Source organism: Hyperolius riggenbachi, chromosome 1 (genome assembly GCF_040937935.1).
Source record: "Hyperolius riggenbachi isolate aHypRig1 chromosome 1, aHypRig1.pri, whole genome shotgun sequence".
NCBI lineage: Eukaryota > Metazoa > Chordata > Amphibia > Anura > Hyperoliidae > Hyperolius > Hyperolius riggenbachi.
The window spans coordinates 228,192,384-228,217,771 of NC_090646.1; the positions used below are offsets into that span (position 1 = coordinate 228,192,384).

General features: G+C 41.2%; 1 protein-coding gene across 1 annotated transcript in view; it reads left to right on the plus strand.

Annotated features, from left to right (window-relative positions):
* The window catches only part of LOC137571854 (collagen alpha-1(XXV) chain-like), a 207,064-nt gene that overhangs the window by 70,501 nt on the left and 111,175 nt on the right, over positions 1 to 25,388 (plus strand). The window contains exons 9-13 of the mRNA XM_068281586.1: positions 4,315 to 4,359; positions 6,953 to 6,979; positions 8,143 to 8,187; positions 20,136 to 20,168; positions 20,400 to 20,435. Of these exons, the coding sequence (XP_068137687.1) occupies positions 4,315 to 4,359; positions 6,953 to 6,979; positions 8,143 to 8,187; positions 20,136 to 20,168; positions 20,400 to 20,435 (186 nt within the window). The remainder of the gene's footprint in view (positions 1 to 4,314; positions 4,360 to 6,952; positions 6,980 to 8,142; positions 8,188 to 20,135; positions 20,169 to 20,399; positions 20,436 to 25,388) is intronic.

A 25,388-nucleotide genomic window follows, 5' to 3' on the forward strand; every position in this document is an offset into this window, starting at 1 on the left:
AGCAATAGGGGTTGCAGAGGTAGCGACCACATCGGGGCCCTTGGGCCAGAGGGGCCCCGATGGGCCCTCCCTCAACTACAGTATTAGCTCTCTATTGGTCCTGTGCTCATAATAATAACTTCAATAGATACTTTGATTAGTGATAATCCTTAACAAACAGTTTCCCATCCTTTTCTTGCACCTCTGACACTGTAGTTGCCCTTGGCAGGTTTTGGTGCGCCGTATCAATTGTTACGTATAGAGTGCTTGGGGGGGCCCCATTGTAAAACTTGCATCGGGGCCCACCGCTCCTTAGCTACGCCACTGGAGAGCACGTTATTGGCTGCTGTGAGCTGGAGAAAATTACCAAACACTTTTGACTGGTAAACGAAGTACAGAAATCTTTGTGAATTGACATTTCCTGAGGTAATTACCGCACAAGTCAGGAACTGTGATTTTCTGTGCGGTGGTGATAGGTTTAGTGAATTGTAACTTGGGAAGGTGATCAGTAAAATCAGCTGTTTTGAGCATTACCGAATGCGCTAATGCTTTGTGAATAAAGCCCATTGTCTCTTTTTATGATAGTTTTATGACTGTTTGTATGACACTGCAGCTCTTACAATTAATGTACAGTGCAGAGTACTACTGTATTTTGGTAGTAATAATTATTATTTGTGAGGTCGGATAGATCTCTGGCCTTCTTTCAACCCCGATACTCCAATCCCCCCTGCAGTCTTCCTCTTCACTAATTACTGAAAGGCATATACTGCCTAGTTGTAAGCAGCAGTATAACATTTTATACTTAACAACTAGTATGTGTTCCTTATTTATAGAGCTTCTTAGTGAGCTGCTAATAATTCTGGCTTGCATGCAAATCGTATGTGGAAAGGTTTCAGTGTTTCCCATTATGGGCTCGTACACCTAGGTGGCATGTAGATAGGGGCCAGGAGCCTAATGGTGCAGTATCATTAGTTAAGTTGTAATTATAATATAATTGTAAGTATAAACATTTATACTCACAAGATTGGGTTGCAGATTCCTGCAATCACCATTTAGGCTTATGGGGAATAAACTCCCGGTCCTGACGATAGTCACTCTCCTAAACGCAGTTTGGAGTAAAACTGTTACTTCCAAGGGAGGTCTTGGAAATTTTGGGGGATGGAGGCACCCGGAGTGTTTGTTTAGTTACTACTAGAGGCATATTTTTAATTGGAGAAAAAAAAAAGAAAGGTCTTATCTTACCTCTATGGAAGATAGAACATTAGTTTGACTGGTAAATGCTTATGCTTATAGTAATAACTGTACAAACACTCCAGGCGCCTCCATCCCCAAAAATGCAAATTGTATGCAATTTAGAATTGGGACAATCACAAGCAGTTCCTGTTGTTTTTGATTGGTCCAAGTTGCATACAATTTGCATGTAAGCTGGGATTGATAGAATCATAGTGACCATGTCAAGATCTATCTATCTATCTATCTATCTATCTATCTGACATCTATCTTCATTCAGTGCTATCGATCACACTCAAGCAATACTGTGAAGACATCCTATACAGGGGTGTACCTACAGGGGATCAGCCCTTGAAACCATGGGGGGGGGGGGGCAGAGCTTTAAGGGGGGCCTAACTACTACTTAATGACCTCTAATAAAGGGGTCCTTCCATCAGATTAGGTGTTTTTGTGATTACTACTTGTTATGGATGTAAAGATTACGATGTTCACACTTGTTTTATGACTCTTGAAAGATGGGCCCCGGGCTGTGAGGGTCACAAGGTGTTGGCAAAGCGGAAAGGGTGTAAACATTCAGGGGCCCCATCAAAGTTTTGCTGGGAGAAGGGTTGGGGATGTTATTTAGAGTTACACTCCTGATGCTGTACACATGTATTACTTTATATCATAGCAACCCCAGTTGTCCACGAATAATACAATACATGTCCTCTTATATAGGGAGGGCATTGGGCCAGATTTATCAAAGCAGTACCAACAGTTTTTCTTCTTCAACAGTTCTAACCAGCAGAGGAACTGTTCTGCATGATACTAAGAAACGTCTTAAATCGTACTTAATAGTAGCAATTTAGCGTGATTTTCTAGAACTGCATTACAGTTAAGAGAAGTGCAAATCAATTCCAAATCCATTCCTAAACTGCTGCAGATTAAAGGCGCCAGGTGTGACTCTGACATTACACTGCTGTGTGCTCCTAATTTTTACTATCTGATGAAGTGGGTGTAGACCTGCAAAACGCGTTGTACTAAACCCTTGGAGTGTACCATTAAATTTTCCTATGTTGAATTACACAGCTTTCTTTTGTCTGCTTGAGGGAGGTAAGTCCACCACTGCCTCCTAAGCAATTTTAAATATTTTAATTACTGTTTTTATCCTTTTTGGCGCCTCTGTTCTGTTTATAAAAGATTAAGAAGCAGTTAGTGCAGATTGTGCAGCAGTGTAGGCTAGGCATGAATGGCAACTACATTGTTATGTGTTGAGCATGGAGAAACATCTAAACAGCAGTTGTAATGCTGGTCACAAAGGGTTAAACTCTCTCATCAGCTGGAAAAAGGTAGACTGAGTCAGGTGATCTGCTCTGTTATGGGGGTAAGAACTCCCACTCTGCCTGCCAGGCTCTTGCCCTTATATGCATTAAGACTTTGGAAGGTAAACGTGGCCTTTTAATGTGTTATAGCATAACTACAATTTGTTTTGTTTTAAAAAAAAGTTTAGTTTTGCACTGCAGTTTGCAAATAATCTTTCCCCTGTTCTCAGTATCTGGTAATTGTTTCAGAAGAGGCCACAATAATCCATTAGCCAAAACCATCTTAGATCATTCTCTACGACTGCTACCTGATGGCTACACTCACCCTTGCACATTGTGGTGCACAGCCACTGATTTTACACACCAATTAGAACTGCTCGATTGGCATGATAACTGCTACTACTCACAGAAATACAGCTATGATGGCTGACAACCTTACAGGGACTCTTCCCTGATTCCTGAAATGGCTGCAGGATGGCTCATTGGAGGAATAACATAATAATATATGCATTTTACAAGACAAAAAGTAAAGGAAACGGCTGATATCTAGCTCTCATATCGTCTCTACATTGTTGTGTTTCATAAAATATATTGGCATTAGCAATATTATCTTAACCTCTTGAGGACTGCAGGGCTAAACCCCCCTAGTGATCAGGCCATTTTTAGCAAAATTGGCCACTGCAGCTTTAAGGCCAAGCTGCAGGGCCGCACAACTCAGCACACAAGTGATCCCCCCCCCCTTTTCTCCCCACCAACAGAGCTCTCTGTTGGTGGGGTCTGATCGCTCCCCCCATGTTTATTTTTTTTTTTATAAATATTTGTGTTGTCACTTTTAAAAAAAAAACCCCTCTTCCTTTAAATCCCTTCCCTCCCTCGCTCCCTCCCTCCCCACAGCCGGCCAATTACGGCGATCGGCTGTCATAGGCTTCTGCCTATGAGAGCCGATCGCTCTCTTGTCCCCCATGGGGACAACCGCGTCACACGGCTGTCCCCAGTGCAGCGCTGCTGCTCATCGCAGCGCTGCACCTAGTAAATAGACGGCGTGATCGCCGTCTAACAGTCTCCCGAGCGGCAATAGCCGCTCGGAGACTGAAGGAGGGGCGGAGCTCCGCCCTCCGTGCATGAGATGCGCGCGCACCATGCGCGCGATCTCATGCAAAACAGAGCCCCAGGACTTTACGCCAATTGGCGTTAGGCGGTCCTGGGGCTGCCGCCGCGGCCACGCCTACTGGCGTGATGCGGGCGGCAGGAGGTTAAAGAGGAACTGTAACCAAGTTACATTATTATTGGGAACTTCATCCCAATCAGTAGTTAATATCTTCTTTCCCATGAGAAATCTTTATCTTTTCTCTAATAGATCATCAGGGGGCTCTGTATGGCTGATATTGTGGTGAAACCCCTCCCACAGTGTGATGTCAAAACCTAGGTCCTGACAGTTTGCTGTCTGTGAAGCTTGTTGCATTGTGGGAAATAATAGCCAAGAAACCAGTATCTCCCTTTGTGCATATGTACATCTATATAAAAACATAAAAATCTTTTAGCCTATCACATTGTAATTGAGAGTGGTTATACATAATGACAGTTGGTGCTGTCTAGTTTTTTCTCTTGTCTGCCAGTTGTAAAGATGATGACGTGCTGGCTTACTGTGGATCAAACAACATGAACACATTACATTGTGAACATCAGTCATTTCTTGATCTTTCTTCTATTTTTAAACTTCTCACTTTGCAATGTATTGATTTATTTTTTCCCCCTTAAGATGTTTTATTAATTTTGTTGTTACTTTGTTTTGCCCATTTTCAAGGGGGACCAAGGTGCACCTGGATTGGACGGCATTCAGGGAATGAAGGTAAGCTGCTAACACAGCGCTCACAGCTATTTTTAAAAATATGTAATTATGCTTATTCCATTGTCCTGTCAGTTTAACCTCCTATAGGTTTGATGTATCCTGACTTGAACCAGAATTAAACTTTATTGTACTTGACATCCAAACTGACATTGAAGAATAACAGCAATTGTCGTGTAATAAGCTTACTTTTAGTGAATTGTACATCTTATAAATACCACCTGATGTTATCATTGATAGTTCTAGTCTGCACACTGTGTGGTAGTTCTGAACTTACTACGCACAGGGGCAGATGCAGCCATGGGACTTTGAAATTCTAGTTCTCACTGTAATGATATGGCCAGCATCAGCCATGTGGGCTTACCCGGATCTCTTTTGAGACCACTGTGGTGTTCTCTGCTTGTCTGCATAAATAATTCAATACTCACCATGACCTTAGACAAGGAGGTACTTTAACCCTTTTCATACTTCTAAAGTGTTTTTAAAGCGGGATTGTCAGCCACAAAATCAAATTCCATTTACCCACTGCTCTGTTTATTATATAGTTTACATGCAGTCTACATGGCAATCATTGCAATATAATCATAAATATTTATGCTGTAATGAATCTTATTTCAGTCAGCCTGGCTCTATTCTGGTGCATTGCCAGGGAGAGGGATGCTGGTTATTACCCCTACCACATTCCTGGTCCTCACTAATTGGCTGATGGCAGTTCTGACTGACAGGAGGCTAAGAAGGGAACTACACCTCACCCCTCTGCAGAAGCTGCTGAAATATGATATATGCTGTGCATATATGCATGTGTTTCCAAAGCAAGCTAGATATGACCGTGCAATTTCTAGGATAAAAAAGAGTAAGAGAGGAAATTACATCTGGATTGGCTTCAGTCAGAGGCAGTAAAGATGGAAAATACCTGGAACAGTTTTATTTGTATTTACTATATACAATTCACTGATCTGAAAATGTGGACAGTGCAATACATACAGCATGTTATCTAAGCAGAAAAAGTATTTATCTACTTATATATGTTTTTTTTTTCCTGGGATAGTATTGCTGTCCCTGCTGCTTTATTAGTTCTGATAAAAAATGAAGTTAAAGAGGCTGTGACAAAAAAATGAGTTTCCCTAGCAAACGTGATTTGTATGCATTGCCAGCTCATCCTCTATTGACTTGAAGTAAAACTAAAGTCAGTTTATTTAGTTAATTTGCTATGAGAGCACAGCTAATGCCTTACACAAAAATGTTTACAGCTTAGGAAATATAATGTTTACAATGGTCTACAGACCAAAACAAACAGTGAGACTTGTAAGCAACTAGCGCCACCCTGTGGTTAGCTGGAAAAATAGCATGTGCTAACATTGTTGTGACTGAAGAATGATTTTATTACAATAATAAATACTGGTTCAAAGCCACTTGAAGTAGCATATTTAAAACACACCTGAGAACTGAGAGGGATATGGAAGCTGCCATATTTATTTCCTTTTAAACAATACTAGTTGCCTGGCAGCCCTGCTGATCTTTTTGACTGCAGTAGTGTGAATCACACGCCTGAAACAGGCATGCAGCTAATCCAGTCAGGCTTGAGTCAGAGACATCTGACCTGCATGCTTGTTTATTGTCTATGGCGAAGAGTATTAGATGCAGATGATCAGCAGGACATAAATATGTCAGCCTCCATACGCCACCTAGGTCAGGTGTGCTTTAAAATGGAGTCAGCAGTACCTCATTCTGCATTCTTTTCACATCCTACTTGATGTAAAGTAGACTTTACAAAGAGGTGTATAGAGGGATGGGGATGGGAGTTATATCACACTGACACTGTAGATACAAATAGTAATAAAAATGTTTGGGCTAGAGTGAACCTTTAACCACTTCGGGACCAGCACCCTCTCCCCCCTTAAGGACCAGAGGGTGCTGGTCCAGTAAACTGCCACTTCCCAACGAATCGGCGCTAAAATCCGACGCTCCCGCCGGTCACGTCGCTCTGCCCCCGCCGCAGGCTGCTCTCTCTGCCGTCGCTATGTCGCCGCCCGATCTCCGCCGCAATGTACTGCCCTGCCGCCTCTATGACGGCAGAGCACTGTGCGCCGGTCAGGAGCCGCTTTCATTGGCTCCTGACCCTGTCACTCCATGTAAGCCAATGGGAACGGCTTACATGAATGACAGGGCCAGGAGCCAATGAAAACGGCTCCTGCCCGGCTCACAGTGCTCTGCCGTCATAGAGGCGGTAGGGCAGTACATTGCGGCGGAGATCGAGTGGCGACAGTGGCGGGGACGGGCAGGGGCACGCGGTGAATGGGATGTAGAGTTTACGTCAGGTCAGAACCGCAGCGCCCCCTGCCCGCCGTAGATTTATACTGCGGCAGTCCACAGGTAGTTAAAATGTTTTCTGTTGTGCCCTCTTATAAACATTAGATCTTGACAGGAAAAATAAAAGCTGATATTTATTAAAAACCATCTCGTAGACTCTGCCATACCACTGAAGAATGATTTCTCGTAGCTACTTTATATTTTAGATCTTTTGCAGACGGTCAGTATCATCAGCAAGGTTGTGTTTACCAGAGCCTAACATGAATCTATTTTTGCTGTTGTTTAGGGGGATCAAGGAGAACAAGGTGAAAAGGTAAGAGATTATCATCTGTCATTTCACTCTTCATAAAAAAAATATAAAAACTTTTTCAAAAATACTAAAAAAATAAAGATGATCAGTGTTCTTATGGGTGTTTTACGTGCATTTAAAAGCTGCAAATTATGCTTGCAGGCACAGTTAAATTCCCCCCACATTGCTGCAGCAAATATATATATATATTTTCTGCTTAGGATAGGTTAATGGGGAGGAAGTTGGAGCTTATGTCAGTAATGCTTATTCTTATGTATTTTTAGTGCTGTTCAGTTTTGGATTAGCAATCAAAAGTATTAGTAATTGCTTGACTCTCATTAAAGTATACCTTGCAAAAAAAATAAAAAATCAAATACCGAAGCAGAGTGAAGATACAAGTGTCCAGAATAGCATTAATGAAGATACTGTTTAGAGCTCACGAGTCTTATGGCCACTTCCTGTTTACAGTGAATCTGACAGGATAAATTTAATCTTCCCTTGAGCAAACAAACCAGTAATTAAATTCTACTTCTGTCTGACATTTTACTTTTTGAACTGCTAGGCTAAGGTGACAAAAGCATATCAGGCAAAAAAAATAGAATTTCCCTTGCTCTGTGCTTAGAACTGATATAACCAGATCCAATGCAGGAAAAAAAAACAAGAACAATCGAAATATTTTGTGTAAGCTTGTCAACGTCTTCACTGTGCTGATAAAGGTTCATTTTACCAAAGGGGTGCATACACAAGAACAATTATTGTTGACTGTAGAATACCTCATGTGACAGTTTGGGGCCCGTGTCGTAAAGATGATTTGATCAGCTGTACATAGACTAGATTCACAGCAGAGTTGATCCTGGGTGGCTACCTCAGCCAAGGACATTGGCCTCAATTCACTAAGCTTTATCAAACACCTTATCGAACGTTTGATAATTTACCTCATGGGTAAAATCTCATTTTGAATATACTAAGGTGTTATATATTTATTGAATGTTTTATTGATAAAACTTTCAATAAATCTATAACACCTTAGTGAATTCAAAATTAGATTTTACCCATGAGGTAAATTATCAAACAATAAGGTGTTTAATAAAGCTTAGTGAATTGAGGCCATTCTGTCTTGTCTAACAGACTTAAAGATTTGTTTTTAAATGTGTGTCAACTATTTATATATGTTTTGCTATCCACAGGGTGACATGGGTGAAAATGGTCCCAAAGGTGAAGCAGGAGAAAAGGTACTGTACATACATTGATATGAACATTACATTTTTTATAGATTTTTGTATACATTGGGCTCTATTCATAAAACTTTACCGCAAGTTTTCCGCTCAAAACAGCCAACTTTCCCGACCATTTAGCAAAGTGGGGAGATTATAACAACACATGTCACTGAAGGTTAATTCATAAAGATTAGAGCAGGTGGAATGTGTGCGGAGAAACCCGGCTGTTTAGATAAGGCGATAAGCCAGGGGTAACAGGCAAGCTAATGGAGAGACAGACCTCCCAGGCTGCTGCAGTGAGAGGAGAGCAGACAAGGCATTCCGGAATACCAAAGCTGTGGGTTTTTTTTAACCCCTTGGGTACCTGTTTTCAAATAAATTTCACATTAGAAAGCCTGCATGTGTAACATTTCTTGAAGTTCTTCTAAGCTGTGACAATTAAACAGACTGTTTAGAAAGACTAATAGACAGATTCAGAGAAGATTCATGGCAAACAGAGGCCGTTTTAAAAAGAATGCACATGTAAAGGGATGCTGTGGCTGCCTCCTTATAGTAATTGTCTCTGCTCGGAGAAATGTATCAACTCAGCCAGCAAATGTAACAACTCAGCAGCACCAGTGCGGGAATTCCCCGACCTATTATCGCAAGTGAACACATTTCTATGAATTAGCACACAAGTGTGAAATACCGATGCGGTGTTTTCCCTCCAAGATTTTTTTTCCGCACATGTTTTATGAATAGAGCCCATTGTCTCTTTGGGTAGACTGGATTGTGATAAATGTAAACACCAACCAAAACAACTTTAATGGAAACCTCCCCAGTGGCAGGTAGTGAATTACAAAATGTACAGCTGTCAACAGGACAGGCGTTCGGGATAAATCTTTCAGAGGGGATAATGGCCACAATGTCAACAATAGCAGGATTGTGGAGGAAAGGACAGGAGTGGAGGAAAATGAGGTAACATCTCCTCATTGAAGACAAAGAAATTATTAGAAACTTGATAGGGATAGGGGTTCTATTATCCATTCTGGAAAACATTGTTTTGGATTGAGTACCATTAGTCAGACCATTGTCTAGTGAAAGACAAGAAAATTCACAAACTGCATTTCTTTGATGCCCATTTGATAGATAAAGAAGGATTCCATGCATCTGTTGTTAGTGCCGGTGATGAGTATTGGCAAAATTCTTGTCAATATTCAGGTAGTGTTGGTATGCAATTAATTTCTCAATGACATTACTGTCACTTCTTTACCTTAAATCAGCTAAGCAGAACTAACAACCTTAGTGACAATCCTCTTCCATATTAAACTCCTTCAGTCGCTTTAACCTGTTTGTGATGTCTAACCTAATCTGTTTTCCTCCGTCCTAGCATTAACCCTTTCCAGAACCCTAACCCCCTTTCCCATATTAATGCTTTCCTGATCCTCAACCATCCCAACTAACATTATCCTCTTCCTGATGCCTAACAATGAACTTCCCCTGTAATCTTAACCCTGTCCTGATGCCCAACTCTGATGCCCAATTATTTGACTGAAAGCCAGTGGACCACAAGTGCCTGAAGTCATGAACAAGTCCATGTGAACTGGGCATGTGCAAGTCAATGAACCACACATGCCCAGTAATAAGAGCCATTTGTGAACTTGGGCATGCCCAGTTCAATGTGAGTGTTTCTGGCCAACTGGCTTTAATAAAGATGGGGAATAGAGAGCGCCTACAGCATAGTAACCTCTAGCTGCTTAACACAACCTAATAAAATGGATGCTAACAGGCATATTCCTTTGTCATTTTTACAAAAATTCTTCAAATTACAATGTTGCCAATTTCATGGCTAATTTACCTTCAGCAGAATTTGCTGCTCAATACTACCATTTCCTAAAAATAAATAAAGATGACAGCCTCCATATTCCTTTCATTTCAGGTTTAATTTAAGCAATTCAACATGTACTGTTAAGGTTGGACAGAATGATTATTGAGCTATGGTAGTAGAGTATGATATTGTGTTAAGATACAGGTTTGTATACTTAAAGTAGCATGAGGACCTACATACCAAAATATATAAATTAACCTCCCCATAAGAGAGGTTTGTAATAGAGTTGGCTGTTTTTGGGTGACATTACTTATCTACTGGAGGCTGCTCCCTAGCCAACAGTCCATATGGTATCCCCCATGTTCCACGGGAAGATTTTCAGGTGCCACAGATTCAAGGTCCTGGCAGTGTTGCGCACCTCCAACCACCACAATGCATGTTGGGAGATGTAGTCCTAAATCTCCTAGCATGCATTGCAATGGCCAGTGGCACGCAACACCGCCAAGAGCTTCAAAATGCTGCAGCTAGGTTTCTCCATAGAGAAGGTGATAGATCTCATACAGATTGGGGGCTAAGGAGCAGCCCCACGTAGGTAACTAATGCCGATCACCCCCAGTAACGGCCCACTGTATTATGAACCTACCTTATGGGTGCTGAGTTGCATTTAACTTAAAGAAAAATGTAAAATGAGCATATAAGTATAAAGTTGCTGCACACCCACTGTTGGGTCTTACATGCCTTGCATCTAGCCTATAGAACTGGCAGGAGTTTACATTTCTAACCCACAAGCATATATTCCTTTGAGAAAAGGATAAACATCAGGTCACGTTTTTGGAACAGGCAAAGATGTCCTAGCTTTCTCTGTGTTTATCTATGAGAAGTAATTACCCCCACATGTATACTAGAACATTGCATGAGCTTTCCTTCTCTAAATAAGGAGTTCAACTTTACACTCTAATGTTAAAACAAACTGTTGAAACCAATTAAGCAGCATGCAGATTAGATTATGTGGCTGCGGAATAAGCTCTGGCCTGCAAATATTGGATTTAACCTTTGTGATACAAAAAAAGCCACTTCTTAATAAAAAACATATTTGGTTATATTAATGTAATCTTTGTTTACCGTTCTCAACCAAGCCATGACATTTCAAATCATTTTTCTGATTATCTTCTTTCTAGCAAAGATTAATTTTATCAGCTTACCATACTTCTCAGACTTTTTCCTCTTCCGAGCTGTACTGTAGCTTTTGACTACCTGTAGTTTAACCGACCTATATACTGTATTTTTTGGACTATAGGACTCACTTTTTCTCCCCCAAAAGTGGGGAAAAGTGTGGGGAAAAAAGTCACTGTGTCTTATAGTCCTGACTTGTGAACGTCTGCTAATATGAACCTCCAACCTGCCGCAATGTCAGGGTCTTCCTGTAGTGTGCCCATGCAGAGGATACAGAGCCAAAAGGAGGACACGGGGACACAAAGGCGCATAGAGGAGGACAGAGGTGAACACATGAGGGGCAGAGGAGAACACCGAGACACAAGAGGTACAAGGGGGCAGGAGGCAAAGGAGGCATCATCCACAAGATGCCCCTTCACCATGGATGCACCAGGTTTAGTATATTTTTTTCCCTGGTTTTTGTCCTCTAAACCTAGGTGCGTCTTATGGTCAGGAGCGTCTTATAGTCCGAAAAATATGGTACTTAATGCACAGCTGCTTCTGCCAGGCTGCACTCTAGCACTGAAGTCAGAAGATAGCCCGTGCAATAAGATTAAGGCAGAACTCTGCACTTTACTTTGAATCTGAGGTGTTTTTGTACAGAAGGAATAAAGAAGTTCCAAAAGGTGTTTTTTTTTTCATAAGAGAATCAATACTTTCTGTCCTGCTGGTGGACAGATGGGGCATTATGAATATTGTCGCTAGTGGTGCTCGTAATGGGTCAATTGCGATTACGCAAAATTTTGTATAATTTTTTGCATTTACGTATTTCGTAATTGCAATTACATTACATACATCATACTACAATTGTGGATCGTAATTACACTTGTAATTACACAATTACGTGTATTTTACGCATACATGCGTAAAATTTTTTTGCATCTATTTGCATTTTTTACATTAAAGTTACTGGCCGACAACTTTAGTAGAAACACCACTTTAACCCTTTGTCCCCCATGCAGACTGGGATAGCCATAATGCGGAGCCCCCGCTGCTTGGGACTTCGCACCCTAAGCTATACCAGTTTGCATGGCCCATGGTATCACCCTGTTATGGGTGCTCTAGGGTAGATGCGTGGGTGGGCGCTATAGTTGCAGTATGCGGGGAAGAGAGCGAGAAGCCACACAGGAGGGACACAGGAGGGACAACGGAGCAGCTCTAGCTACACAAAGTATAAGCAAAAGCATCTTTGAATTTGGGAGGATCCCCATTGGTCTGTTATTAAACCAATTGGGATCCTTGGAACCAAATTCATAGATGCTTTTGCTCTAGCTATATTTACAGCTAGAACTGTGTGAGGAGCGGCAATGTGTGCGGCGGGTGCATGGAGATCTTCAATCAAGCTTGCAAGTTAGAGGATATTGGTGTGGGATCATTTCGGAGTATATTGGCTTGGGAGCATTTTTTTAAAGGCACAGGTAAATATATCTGGTTAATTAAGGATATTAAAGGACTTTTTCGTTATTGTGTTTTTATCTTAACCATTTGTGGAAATGGGTAAGGGGTACCCATATACCCATTTCTCCTGGGAGGGGGGCTGGCATCTGGGAGTCCACTTCTTAAAGGGGACTCCCAGGTGCCACCATGAAACCCCCCAGGATGTCCTCGACCCCTCCTCCTCCTGGGGCACCGGAGGTGGGGAAGTTCCCCTGTCCATGGATTGGACGAGGGCTCTCAGAAAGAGGGGGAGGCTTGACTGCCCCTCTACCCCAGAGCCCCCGAATACCATGGGCCATATGGGCTGGTATAGCTCAGGGTGTGAAGCCATACACGGCCGGGGCTCTGCATTCTGGCTATGCCAGCCTGCATGGGGGACAAAGGGTTAAAGAGGCTTGGGAGAGGGACCCCATGTCATTTTTGTTATATTTCCCACACTCTGAATTTATATAAAAAACAAACAAGCAGCATTTATATACATAATAATACATTATCTGTCATTTTAGCTTAGTAACTTTTTCCTTCTAACTTTAACATTGACGACTTTAACAACGATTTTCTCAAAAACTATAAGGTTTCATTTTATTTTTTTCCTTCTTGCTCCCACTGTTCTTCTTAACATTTCCTGCAAATTTGGTGTTTCTTGCACTTACAGGGGCTTTGCTAGTAACTGCTGGAGTAGGCGGCCACTGAAACATTTCCCACACTCTGCACGACTACTTTAAAATTGATTTTCTCAGAAACTATAAGGTCCTTTTAAAGATTTTTTTTCCTTTTGTACCCACCGTCCTCCTCTACACATCCTGCAAATTTGGTGTTTCTAGCACATAAGGGGGCTTTGCTAATAACCGCTAAATTTGCCTGCCATTTAAGACTATGGGGCCTCCGCGTAATGGGAAACTACATTTTGTATGAATTACACTAACATGCATAATTATGGGTAGTGATTAGGTTTCCATGCAAAAAATGTTACGTGTAATCTGCAAATTTAGCATTAAGATTATGATGAGTAATTGCGAATTACAATGTGTAATTACACATTGGCGTAATTTCTGCTCACCAACTGTCACTTGTATGCTGTTCTTATTCATTGACTGACATCTTAGGCAGAGTTAAAATGGCCCCAAACTCTTGCACAGCACAGAATAAAAAGTCTTCATTGCACATATAGCTGCTTAATATTCACTACTGATGTTTTGTTTGTTTAGGCAGATCAAACTGTCTTATCAGTAGCCCTGAATAGAGACTGCAGGAGAACTCTGCTAGCTGTCTCCTAATACATAAACACTGAGCCTTAACTTTTTCAGTGCCCCGGCAAACTGAACCTAGGTTAAAGGGACTTGAGATGGGGATAAAACCACAAAATATACATACCTGGGGTTTCCTTCCGCCCCCTCTAGGCTGATCATTCCCACGCCATCATCCTCCGACTCCCCGTTCATCCACAGTTGTCCCCAGAAAGTCCTACGGTCCGGGGCCAACTCTGCATGCACAGCCTGGCTGTGTGTGCGCTCCTGCTGCATTCACATCGCCGGGAGCATTCTGTGGGAGCGAGATGGGGGAGTGCTCCTGGCTGGACTGCATCTGCAGGCGCAGAATGCTACAGGACAAGGTAGCACGTCGAGGGGTGTGCGCGTGGCCAACCCCTGCATGCGCAGAAGGCCGCAACTGCCCGGATTACCGGGAGTCATAGCGGCTTAACGGAGGGACTCGATAAGGGCCGGCAAGGGAGGCCATGGTACTTATGGGGCTGGAGGAAGCCCCAGATAAGTATACATTAGCGCTAGTCTACCATGCCAGGGTCCCTTTAAGCAAGCTGCAAACCAGCTGATATACTATTTACCATTAAACCTTCCAATCTATAGCGCTGAACTAAAGGTGTAGCTTTTTTTGTCCTTAACAAAAGCTGAGTGACATTTCAAAATATGTTTATGTATTTGGGCTTTGAAATAACTAACAATGCTGCGCTTGAAATCTAATAAAAGCTTTCCATTTCGATGATATTCAGTTTAACAATGGCTATCAGCTTTTGACAAAACCATTTGAAACCCATGTCATGCCTTGCATAGTTTCTAATTAGCGCAGCAATGGAATATTATTGTGTAATTGTTTTTCCTTTAAGAATTGGAAATATTTTCAAATAAAACCAGGGAGGGAATGCCACATTGCACACAAAACAACAGCGGTTAGCTTGATACAATGCGTGGGAAATTTGCATTGATAAATAATATAATACCTCCTGTCCATGTTAACGGATTCACAGCTTGTGTGATTCTCATTTATTGTTTTAAGAGCATTGTTAAGACCCCTTCATTTCAGCAGGAAATTATATTTGATTGGCCGGATATTTCCAGCTGTGAATGCAAATCTAATTCTCACATGTTGCACTGTTTTTCCAACTTCCCGAAAGGTGTCCACACTGGCTTAAGCAAAGCAGAGTAAGCGGAGCTGCCGCTGTATAAACCTGCTTGCTGACCTGCTCGCTGTGAGAACGCGCTCATTGTTATTGTAAACTAATGGGCCGTGGGGCTTTGATGGGCCACTGAATTCTGAGTAGCATGTAAACATTAATTTGTACATCATCAACGAAGCGCATACATTTTGATTCCTTAATCCTAATAGTCCATGAATTTTATTTTCACCTCAAACAATTCATTATAGTTTTTATGCGTCATCTTTGCTTTTAATTTTTAAAGGAATCCAGAAGGGTGAGACATATGGAGGCTGACATATTTATTTCCTTTAAATAGTGCACATTGTCTGGTTGTCTTGCTGATTCTTTGTCTTTAATACTCATAGGCTGAGTACACATTTACTGATCCTTTAGGGATCAGGACACCTCCCTGCACCCAAATTTCCCTTATTTTTCACAAATTGCGGCTTTTATAATTGGTGCCTATGGTGGCGCCCTTTTTACCCTAATGGCTCCCGGGCCCTTTTTTCCTGTTTTGTCTTTATCATACTGGATGCCAAAAAATATCCAGCACTAGAAATATAGCAGCAAAACCAACTGTTTTATCTAAGTTGCGTCAGAAAATGTGTGGTCAGTACATGAAAACTACTGGTGGACTTTAGCTATGCAGATTTTATTTTCATTCTTGCTGGTTGAAATATGATAAAGTAAAAGACATAACTTTCATAAAAAAGTAATAAATGACACTTAATACTTCTGGCCATTTTGGTACTCTGGGTAGTGCATCTTTTGTGTGGCCCCTCCCTTTCAGTCTTGCAAATAGAAAGATTGCCTAGTATTACATCAATTTGTTTTGCAGGCATGAATAGCAAAATTATAGTTTACATTCAGAAATTATATTTCTAATAAGTCTGTGATGGGTACACAGTTTATTGCCAGGTTAGCTCACCAGCTCGGACTCATTGACCCCACATAACAAACCCTTCCTATAAGTGTGATCAGGGTTGTATAGTCACTTCTGTTTGTGTACTGTCTTGAGGCCCGTATACACATGCTTTGATAAAGAAAGGGCATATCGTACAGGCGATAAAGTCCTCTACAAAGCTGCAAAATACAAACTGCAGAGAGCCATTACTGACGCAAAAAAAAAAGATTATTCTAAAAAACTTGAGTAAAAATGTTCCACGGCCAACTCGTCCACAATATGGAAATCTCTACATGAAATTACCAACTACAGAAAGAAATCTCCACAATCACTACACAACCTGCAGCTTGCAAATGAACTGAATACATTTTATTGCAGGTTTGACACTACCAACAAAAGCCAAACACATAAAGTCAATTTGCATAATTTGCATCTCTGCAACAGGCAAACTGAGCACTCCTCCAGCCAGCCAACGTCTCCACCCCCTGCGGTGCCTCAGCATCTACACAACACAGGAGGTCAGCCACAATTTGCTAACCTGTCCTCAGATGTGCATGCTCTACCAATATGCCAATCAGATGTAAACAAACTCTTCAAAAGACAGAAAACAAATAAAGCTCCTGGACCGGACTCTGTAACTGCGAAATGTCTGAAACTCTGTGCCGATCAATTAGCGCCTGTATTCACAGACATATTCAAATCATCTCTGGAACTCTCAATTGTCCCTACCTGTTTTAAAAGCTCAATCATTGTACCAATTCCCAAAAAATCAAAACCTACATGCTTAAACGACTACAGGCCTGTTGCCCTAACATCATTGGTTATGAAAGCATTCTAAATACTGATAATGGCTTATCTGAAATCCATCACAGATCCCCTGCTGGACTCTCTGCAATTTGCCTACAGGCCTAATAGATCAGCAGACGACGCCATTAACATGTGTATGCATTATGTACTACAGCACCTAGACACCCCAGGAACCTACACCAGGATTGTATTCATATATTTCAGCTCTGCATTTAATACCATAATACCATCCCTGCTACACAGCAAGTTCTCCCAGCTACATATACCTGAATCCATCTGCAAATGGATAACCAATTTCTTAACAGACAGGAGACAGCATGTTAGACTTGGAAAATCACACATCAAGCTCTCTGACAGTCAGTACTCGTGCACCCCAGGGCTGTGTGCTTTCCCCACTGCTCTACTCACTTTATACCAATGACTGCATCTCCACAGATCCATCTGTTAAGGTTCTGAAGTTTGCAGATGACACAACAGTAGTTGGTCTCATACAAAACGGGGATGAGTCTGCATACAGGCATGTAGTAGGACAGCTTTCCTCCTGGTGCAGCAGCAACAACTTGGAACTAAATGCTCTCAAAACCATGGAGATGATAATAGACTTTAGGAGATTCCCCCAAAACTTCCCTTAACCATAAATGGATCCAAAATAACCCAGGTAGAGTCATTCAAGTTTCTTGGGTCCATGATCTCAAACAACCTAAAATGGGATAACAATACGGCCACTATCGTCAAGAAAGCACAGCAGAGGATGTACCATCTATGGCAGCTGGGAAAGTTTGGCCTACCTAAAAATCTAATGGTGCAGACACTGCAATCATCGAATCCACCATAACATCATCTATGACTGTATGGTTCGGCTCCTGCTCAGCATTAGAAAAGTGGAGGCTGCAGCGCATCATCCGATCAGCGGAAAGGATAATTGGCTGTAGCTTACCTTCCCTGCAGGATCTTTACGCTAGCAGGTGCAGAAAGAGAGCAACCAAGATTGCCTTTGACCCCTCTCACCCTGCTCACTCCATCTTCCAGCTCATGCCTTCAGGGGTAAGATTCCGGTCAATCGCAACTAAAACCTCTAGACACAGGAACAGCTTCTTTCTGCAGGCGGTAGCCATACTTAATGCTGAACCACGCTAGAGCTACTAAGACTTGAAAGTAATCAGCACAGAACTGAAAATGAACAATTCTCACCTTGCTTACTGCCACTATACTCACATACTGTCCTTGACTTGTAATATACACACTGTCTGTCCTTTTTTTTTATTTTTCTTTGTGTTTGCGTTTGTTAAGCAACTGCCAAGACAAATTCCTTGTAGGTGCAAACTTACTTGGCGAAATAAATTGATTTTGATTAACCAAACTGCCTGATTGTCATCTGATTTTGGTCTGTTGGACAACAATCAGGCATGTGTATGTGTGGCAACCAACTAGACAAGCGACTGATAACAGGCGGTTTGCCCGATCCAACCAGTGGATGAACTCACGGGACTGTTGGGCTGATATTGTGCAGTTGGTCACTTGTGGACAACGTAATTTGAACAACATACTTGTTTTGAATGCGGCCCTATCGTGCAATCTATTGTTTTGCTTTGGCACGCAGTATGTTAATGAGTTGGTCATTCAGTTAGTTATTGCGCAGAAAATACAAGTCATGTAAACGGTTTGTTGTGGTGTTGGTTGTGCACATGTGTACATTCCTTAATGCTAGGTACGCACGATACAATTTTCTGGCAGATTTAACTGCCAGATCGATTTTTTCCAACTTGTCTGAACTGAATTTCGATCGGTTTTCCCATCGAGTTTCCAATCCATTTCCATAAAAGTGAACAGAAATCGATCGGAAAATCGGTCGAAATTCAGAGCACACATGTTGTAAAAAATCAATCTGGCAGGTAAATCTGCAGGAAAGTTGTATCGTGTGTACCTAGCATTGGTCTTTTCAGGTCAGGTTATTGTCCTAGAAACAGTTCTAACAATCTATACAGCCCAAATCTAATACAATTACAGTTTAATTAGAACATTAACAATACATACCAAGTGATTGTTAAGGTGGCCACTAACGGTCCAATTTCTAGCAAAAAATCGTTCGAGCGATCAGACATTCTGATTGGAAGAAAAATCGTTCACTACACCATTAACGAACCAATCTTTGCTTCCTATCTATCACAACCAAGAAGAAAATCCAAATTTTGGTTTGACAAAAATCCAGTCGGACGACTATTTTTGTAATCGTTCATAATCGATTCTGCCCATCAACTGAGATTATTTATAACCAATCTGATTAGAATTTCTGATTGCTTGAATTATTTTTCGCTAGAAATTGGACCGTTAGTGGCCACCTTTATGCTATTCAGGTCTCCTTTGTTATGCTAACTAGCAGCATCCCTCTAGGGGTTAAAATTACCAACCATCTCTTTCTTAATAAAAGCAGCAGTTGTGTGTAAAGGGGGCCACTAATGGTCCAATTTCTAGCAAAAAATTGTTTGAGCGATCAGAAATTCGGATCTGATTGGGTGAAAATAATCTCAGTTGATGGGCATAATCAATTATGAACGATTATACTGTAAAAAAAAAAACATCTGACTGGATTTTTGTCAAACCAAAATTTGGATTTTCTTGATTGGTTGTGATAGATAGGATGCAAATATTAATTCGCTGATGGTGTAATGAATGATTTTTCTTCGAATCAGAATTTCTGACCGCTCGAACGATTTTTCGATAGAAATTGGACCATTAGTGGCCACCTTAAGAATTCCATAAAACACAGTACGCTAAGTACAGCTCTGTGGTGCCCCCTTCTGCAGGTGTTACCCTATGCATCTGCCTGTTTGCCTATGCCTCAAACAGCCCTGCTTTTTATCCTGAGAACCAGGCAAACCATGGCACATTTTCTCAAACTGTACAAGTTACAGTGATGTCTTACACACTGATGCACAAATTTTCCGCATTCACGCCTAAGATTAAATGTATTATATAAGCTGGGAAAACAGTCTTTTATGTGTTTACTTATTTTACTAATGCTCCAAAGAAGTGAATGGGGTGTAGCTGGGTGAAGAGGGAACAATGCAGCAAGCCTGTCTCTTCATGTTGGAAAATGTGATTTTAGACAAAAGTCAAATTATTAAAGGAATGATTACAGGGAGCGGGAGTGAATGAGGAGAGGAACGGACAATGCACAGAGGTATGTAGATCCAGCATGAGCACAGTCTGTGCTCACATTAGGTAGCTTTGCCTCGGGTCAGGTGTGCTTTAACTTTGCTGCTCTCCGACAGACTGCAGAAATAAGCTTGTTCTCCTTGCATGACCTTATTTATTTAGTAATCAAGGCTTTTTGTTCTTACTTTTTATTTGCATTATTATAGGGGGATCCAGGATCTTCAGCTGCTGGCATCAAGGTGAGTTATTTCAATACAATGTTCAATAAGAAAAGATTAATGTGCAATAACTGTCATGATTTTGTAGCTTAGCGAAAGAACGATCTCCAGGGAGATAATGAAACTGAGCTATTTCTCATCTTCTAGCACCGTGTGAGAGTTACTGACACACTTGTAATGACTTGTTCCTTTTTTGTTTTTGTTGTGTCGATAAGTTAATGAGATGATTTCAGTAGCTCTTTTCTGTTGCAGGGCGAGCCTGGAGAATCGGGTCGTTCTGGGCAAAAGGTAACACTGAACTGGAGTTTACAATGGAAAGTATCTGAGCTCATCCATGTATAGTGTCTCTATTTCCCTTAGCATAGGTGTCATTGCATAAATATAGACATTTTAAATCAAATACTAATTGTCACATAGTGACCTAGTCAACAATGCCCGTATAATGTTTTCCTTAAAGAACATCTGTAATGAAAAAAACTCCCCTGGAGGGTACTCACCTCGGGTGGGAGAAGCCTCCGCATCCTATTGAGGCTTCCCCTGTCCTCCTCGGTCCCACGGCGGCGGAGAAAATCCTCCCGGAGCAGCGGCCATGTAAGTATTTACCTCCGTGGCTCCAGCGCAGGCGCAGTATCCGCTCTTCCCACGGAGATAGGCGAAAATAGCCGATGTCCGTCGGGCCGCTCTACTGCGCCAGTCTACAAGTCTCCTGTGCCTGCGCAGTAGAGCGGACCTGATGGAGATCAGCTATTTTTGCCTATCTCTGTCAAAAGAGCCACAACAGCGACCCCGCTGGAGCCCGAAAAGGTAAATATTGCACAGGCTGTCGGATTTGTTGCCTGTGCGTTCCGGGGGCTGCAGCAAGACCGCCGTGAGACACAGGAGGACGGGGGAAGCCTCGATAGGATCCGGAGGCTTCCCCCTACTGAGATGAGTACGCCCCAGGGGAACTTTTTTCTTTACAGGTTTTCTTTAACTTGCTCCCAATTAAGAGATCTGAGAGCCCCGTATATGTATGTTGTTTACATTACTTTTTCACTTAAGTCTGTATACATGTGTGGTCCAGCCTGCTGGCCTTGCAGCTTCCCATGTCCCTGCTTGCTTTCTCCAAACCCCGTCACTGCCTGCTGCCATGTTTGATGGCAACACATACATATCTATGACCAGGGCCCTCCAGCAAACAAGGTTATCCTGGGCCCCCCCCTTGAGATGGTCCCACTCCCCACCCCCACCGAAGTGGGCATTCACCACACACTGATACCCCAGCAGAGCATTAGCGATGTGCTATGGGCATATATTTACCTGATCCTGCTGCATTACATGTCCTCTTCCTCCTGGCAGCCACTCACTCTGTGCTGCATACACAGCTCCTGATCATGTGACATCAGAAGGCAGCAATGGGTCTGACATCAGAGCAGCAATGGGGGCTTGCAGAGAGCAGCATGAGGCATAGAAAAGATGTCAGACCAACAATTAGCACCACAGTAGTGTTCAGTGTACATATATAGACTGCTGGTAATGTGGACTCCCATGTAAACAATAAGTCACTGTGGGAGTGTCAGATTAGATGGCAAGTAATGCGTTATAATTGCATTATTCATTAAGGAATAACTTGAGTAATTTCACACATTCATATTTTTATTACACTTATGTTTTAAAAGAAACCTCAATTGAGTAGAATATGGAAACTGTCATCTTTATTCCATTATAAGAATTACCAGTTGCCTGGCTGACCCTCTAAGTCACTTCGGAATCCCTGAAGGACTAGTAAACTGGCTGCATCCGTGTTCCAGGTGTGACTCAGACAGTATTAAAATCAGAAGATGAGCATGCTAGGCAGTTGGTATATTTTAAAAGTGTCATAAAGATGGCAATCTCCATACTCCATTACTTCAGGTTCTCTTTATATAATGCAAAGAGGTCCTTCTCTGTAGAAGTAATGGAACATTTCTTATTTGTTATTCTGCTCTTGAAGTCAGGCCACTAAAAAATAATCATTACCATGAATTGCTATTAAACGTTATTGAACACGCTTCAGTAGCAGGTTTTACCTTTGCTGCCAGAAAAAATCTGACATATCCTTTTGTTGTGATTATAATGATAACAGTAACTAATGCCAATATAGATGAATGTGTACCTTGGGTATATATGAGTATAATTTTTCAGACGTAGACGTTCCCTATATACATAACGCTTTCTAATTTTAGATTTCATTATTTTGTTTACCGAATTTCCTGTTATATGGCTTTTTAATTGAAGTTTTCATCCTATTAATGTTGTGTTCCCTTGCAGCAGCTTTTAACAGCTCTAACCTGTGACTGCTACGCCTGCTGTGTTTTCATATTAGCACTGCATGTCTAATCATAGAAAATCAATCTTCTGCACTTAGTTCATTTGTACTTTAAAACACCTAATTTCACCTAACAGCAATATCAACTCGTGTGCAGCTTTTCACATTCATTGGTGAATAGATCCAATCGTAATATGCGTAACTCACAACCATTATTTGTGAAATCTGACATAACAAATCAAGCACAAGTTTGCATCGTGATTATATACTGTTGCAGTGGAGTAGCAGTAGAGTGAAATGACAGGCCATACTCTTTTTCTGCATAAATGCATCGGAGATCAGGGTTCGAATCCTGGCTGGGGTCAGTATCTATTCAGTAAGAAGTCCTTGGGCAAGACTTGCTAACACTGCAGAGTGGCTCCTTGAGCGCACCCTTAGTGGCTGCAGCTCTTGAGCGCTTTGAGTCCAACAGGAGAAAAGCGCTATACAAATGTTAGGATTAGGATTATATGCAGTAGGAAGAGGCAGTGCAGTATTTTGCCCCACCCATGACACAGAAGGGATAAGGGAGTGCACTGGTAAGGGGATATGATTTTGTGACAAATAGTGACAAGGCTAAGGACTCTCTTGCGTCTTAGTGTTGATGTGTGGTCGGGTAATGTACGAAAGTTCTGAGTCTGCAGCAAGTTTAACTGCTGAAATCTGGGCCATATTACAAATGAAACAGTTATATTCAGCTTCATGTGATCTTGGCACAGCAGCATGTAGACTGAATTATTAGTACTCCACATCCATGGACCAAACATGAGCAAGCGTCTTAGGAAAAGAAACATCTATTGTACCTCTACACCCATCTCTGGAGTCTCACCTACTGAACATCACCTATTTTGACTGACGTGAAAAGTGTCATATATGTTGTGTATCGTGAGAAAGAATTGAATAAATCTTCTTGAAGGATGTTGCGATCCTCGTTTTCTTGTTTTGAAAATAGCATAGTATTACTATGTCTTGTACTCTCTTAGTTCTCCACACAAATATGGAAATAACTCATTTTGGGTGAGTACTTACTGTTGGGGCTAAGATGTGTGATGCTGTAGTGGGTGATCAAACCCTGCTCTGTTCTACTCCAAATAGATACTAGGATTGGCAAAGCAATAGGGGATACAGAAGGTGTGACCACATCAGGGCCCTGTTAATGGTGCACACACATGGTACAATTTTTTTTTTCGATCAGAGAAATTCGATCAATTATTCCGTTTGATTGAATATGAAGTTGGTACACAATTTCATGAAAAATAACTCAGATTTTTTCCAACATGTCTGATCAGATTTTTATTGAAAAAAGGAACAATTGTTCGTTTTTTATTGATCTAAAAAAATATTATTTTCGGTTTTCACTCTATTTGATTGTTGTGGTTGAATAAAAGGGAACATCTAAAGTTTTAATTGTACTGTGTGTGGGCACCATAACCTTTACTTTGTTTGTGATGTTGTGAAACATAATTATACAGTTATAGTAAGCTTTGTAGGCTGACCAATCCATCGCCCCTGTAACCTGCTTGATGTTAGTGTCAGTTCCATTGATGTAAGTGACAGCTCCATTGATTTTATAGTATTATTATGATGGAACAGAACAAAAAGAATGTCAAGGTTATCATTATAAATAATGAGACCGCAAAAGTAAATAAAGTTTTATATAGTGTGAGTTTCCATCATACTCCACCTTAAACAAAACTAAGTTTATGGGAAGATCTTCTGTAAACTATATGTTTCATGTTTCAGCGCTGCACCACAAGCAGCACAGTCTCTCCACACTAGCTGTTAACTGACCTTTTACAGTTTCATTATTGCAATGTGGGCTATGGAAGGTAATCATACCAGTGAATACTTCCAAGTAATCTCACATGCCAATGCACGTCAGCTCAGCCATGAAACTTCTTTAGTTTGTTTCTAGGCCACATTAACGGTGCCATTTTTAAGGTCAGAGCACACGGTTTTGAAGTATACTGCTTTGTCACTATAAAAAGGATTTATGATTCCTACAAGGTGCATTTCAATCATGATGGGAAACGGTGCACTGACATCTGCACAGAGGGCACAGAATACTCAGATCATATCCTTCTCAGCCAGGCATGACTGTAGTTTACATTTTACTGGCTAATAACTGCTCTTCAAAAGCCAACTGGTGACCTGGGAACCCAATTTGGTATCTATGTGAAAGGAGAAGAGGGGTACTCTCAATTCCACCTAGTGCAGTCTTCCTACTGGGTCTCATTTACAGAAATACAGGAAACTGCCATACAGAATAATGTGATATCTGAGGAGCTTATGTAAGTAAAGATGCAGTTTGTAACTAAGAAACTGAATTAAAATATTTATGGTTAGACTACCCCATTTCTTGTAAAATAAAACAGATTTTCATGATTTGCAAACCAATCAAAAGTCTCCATTTAATTTGCATGATACCGTAAATAAATTACAAATATTAAAACTGAGTAATAGTGTTGTTTGCAGTGTAAAACTACAACAAAAGTAGACCCTAAAGTGTTGAGCGTTCACCGTTTCCATTCATTTCCAAAGTGGTGTTAAAAGTAGGGGTGTTGGAGCAGTAAACTTGCCCTTTTACCATTTTTTATGTGGTGCTTGCAGAAAATTCTAAATGAGCATAAGCTGTTCAGGAAAAAAAAGTATTTTAGCATTTTCTATGTTTTCTTTGTACAATTTTAAATGAAATACCGGGATTATGTAATTTGCAAATGATTGCAATTCTGTTTTATTTATATTTAACTGCATTACAGTGTGGTATTTAAACAGGGATTAACATACACTGTGGCTTCTTTACTATCAGTATAAAGACAGATTAAAGTGGATCCGAGATGAACTTTTACTCATTGCATAATTGTGTTCCTTTCCTATTTTATAGGGCATTCCTCAAGCCAAATACTTTTTGTTTT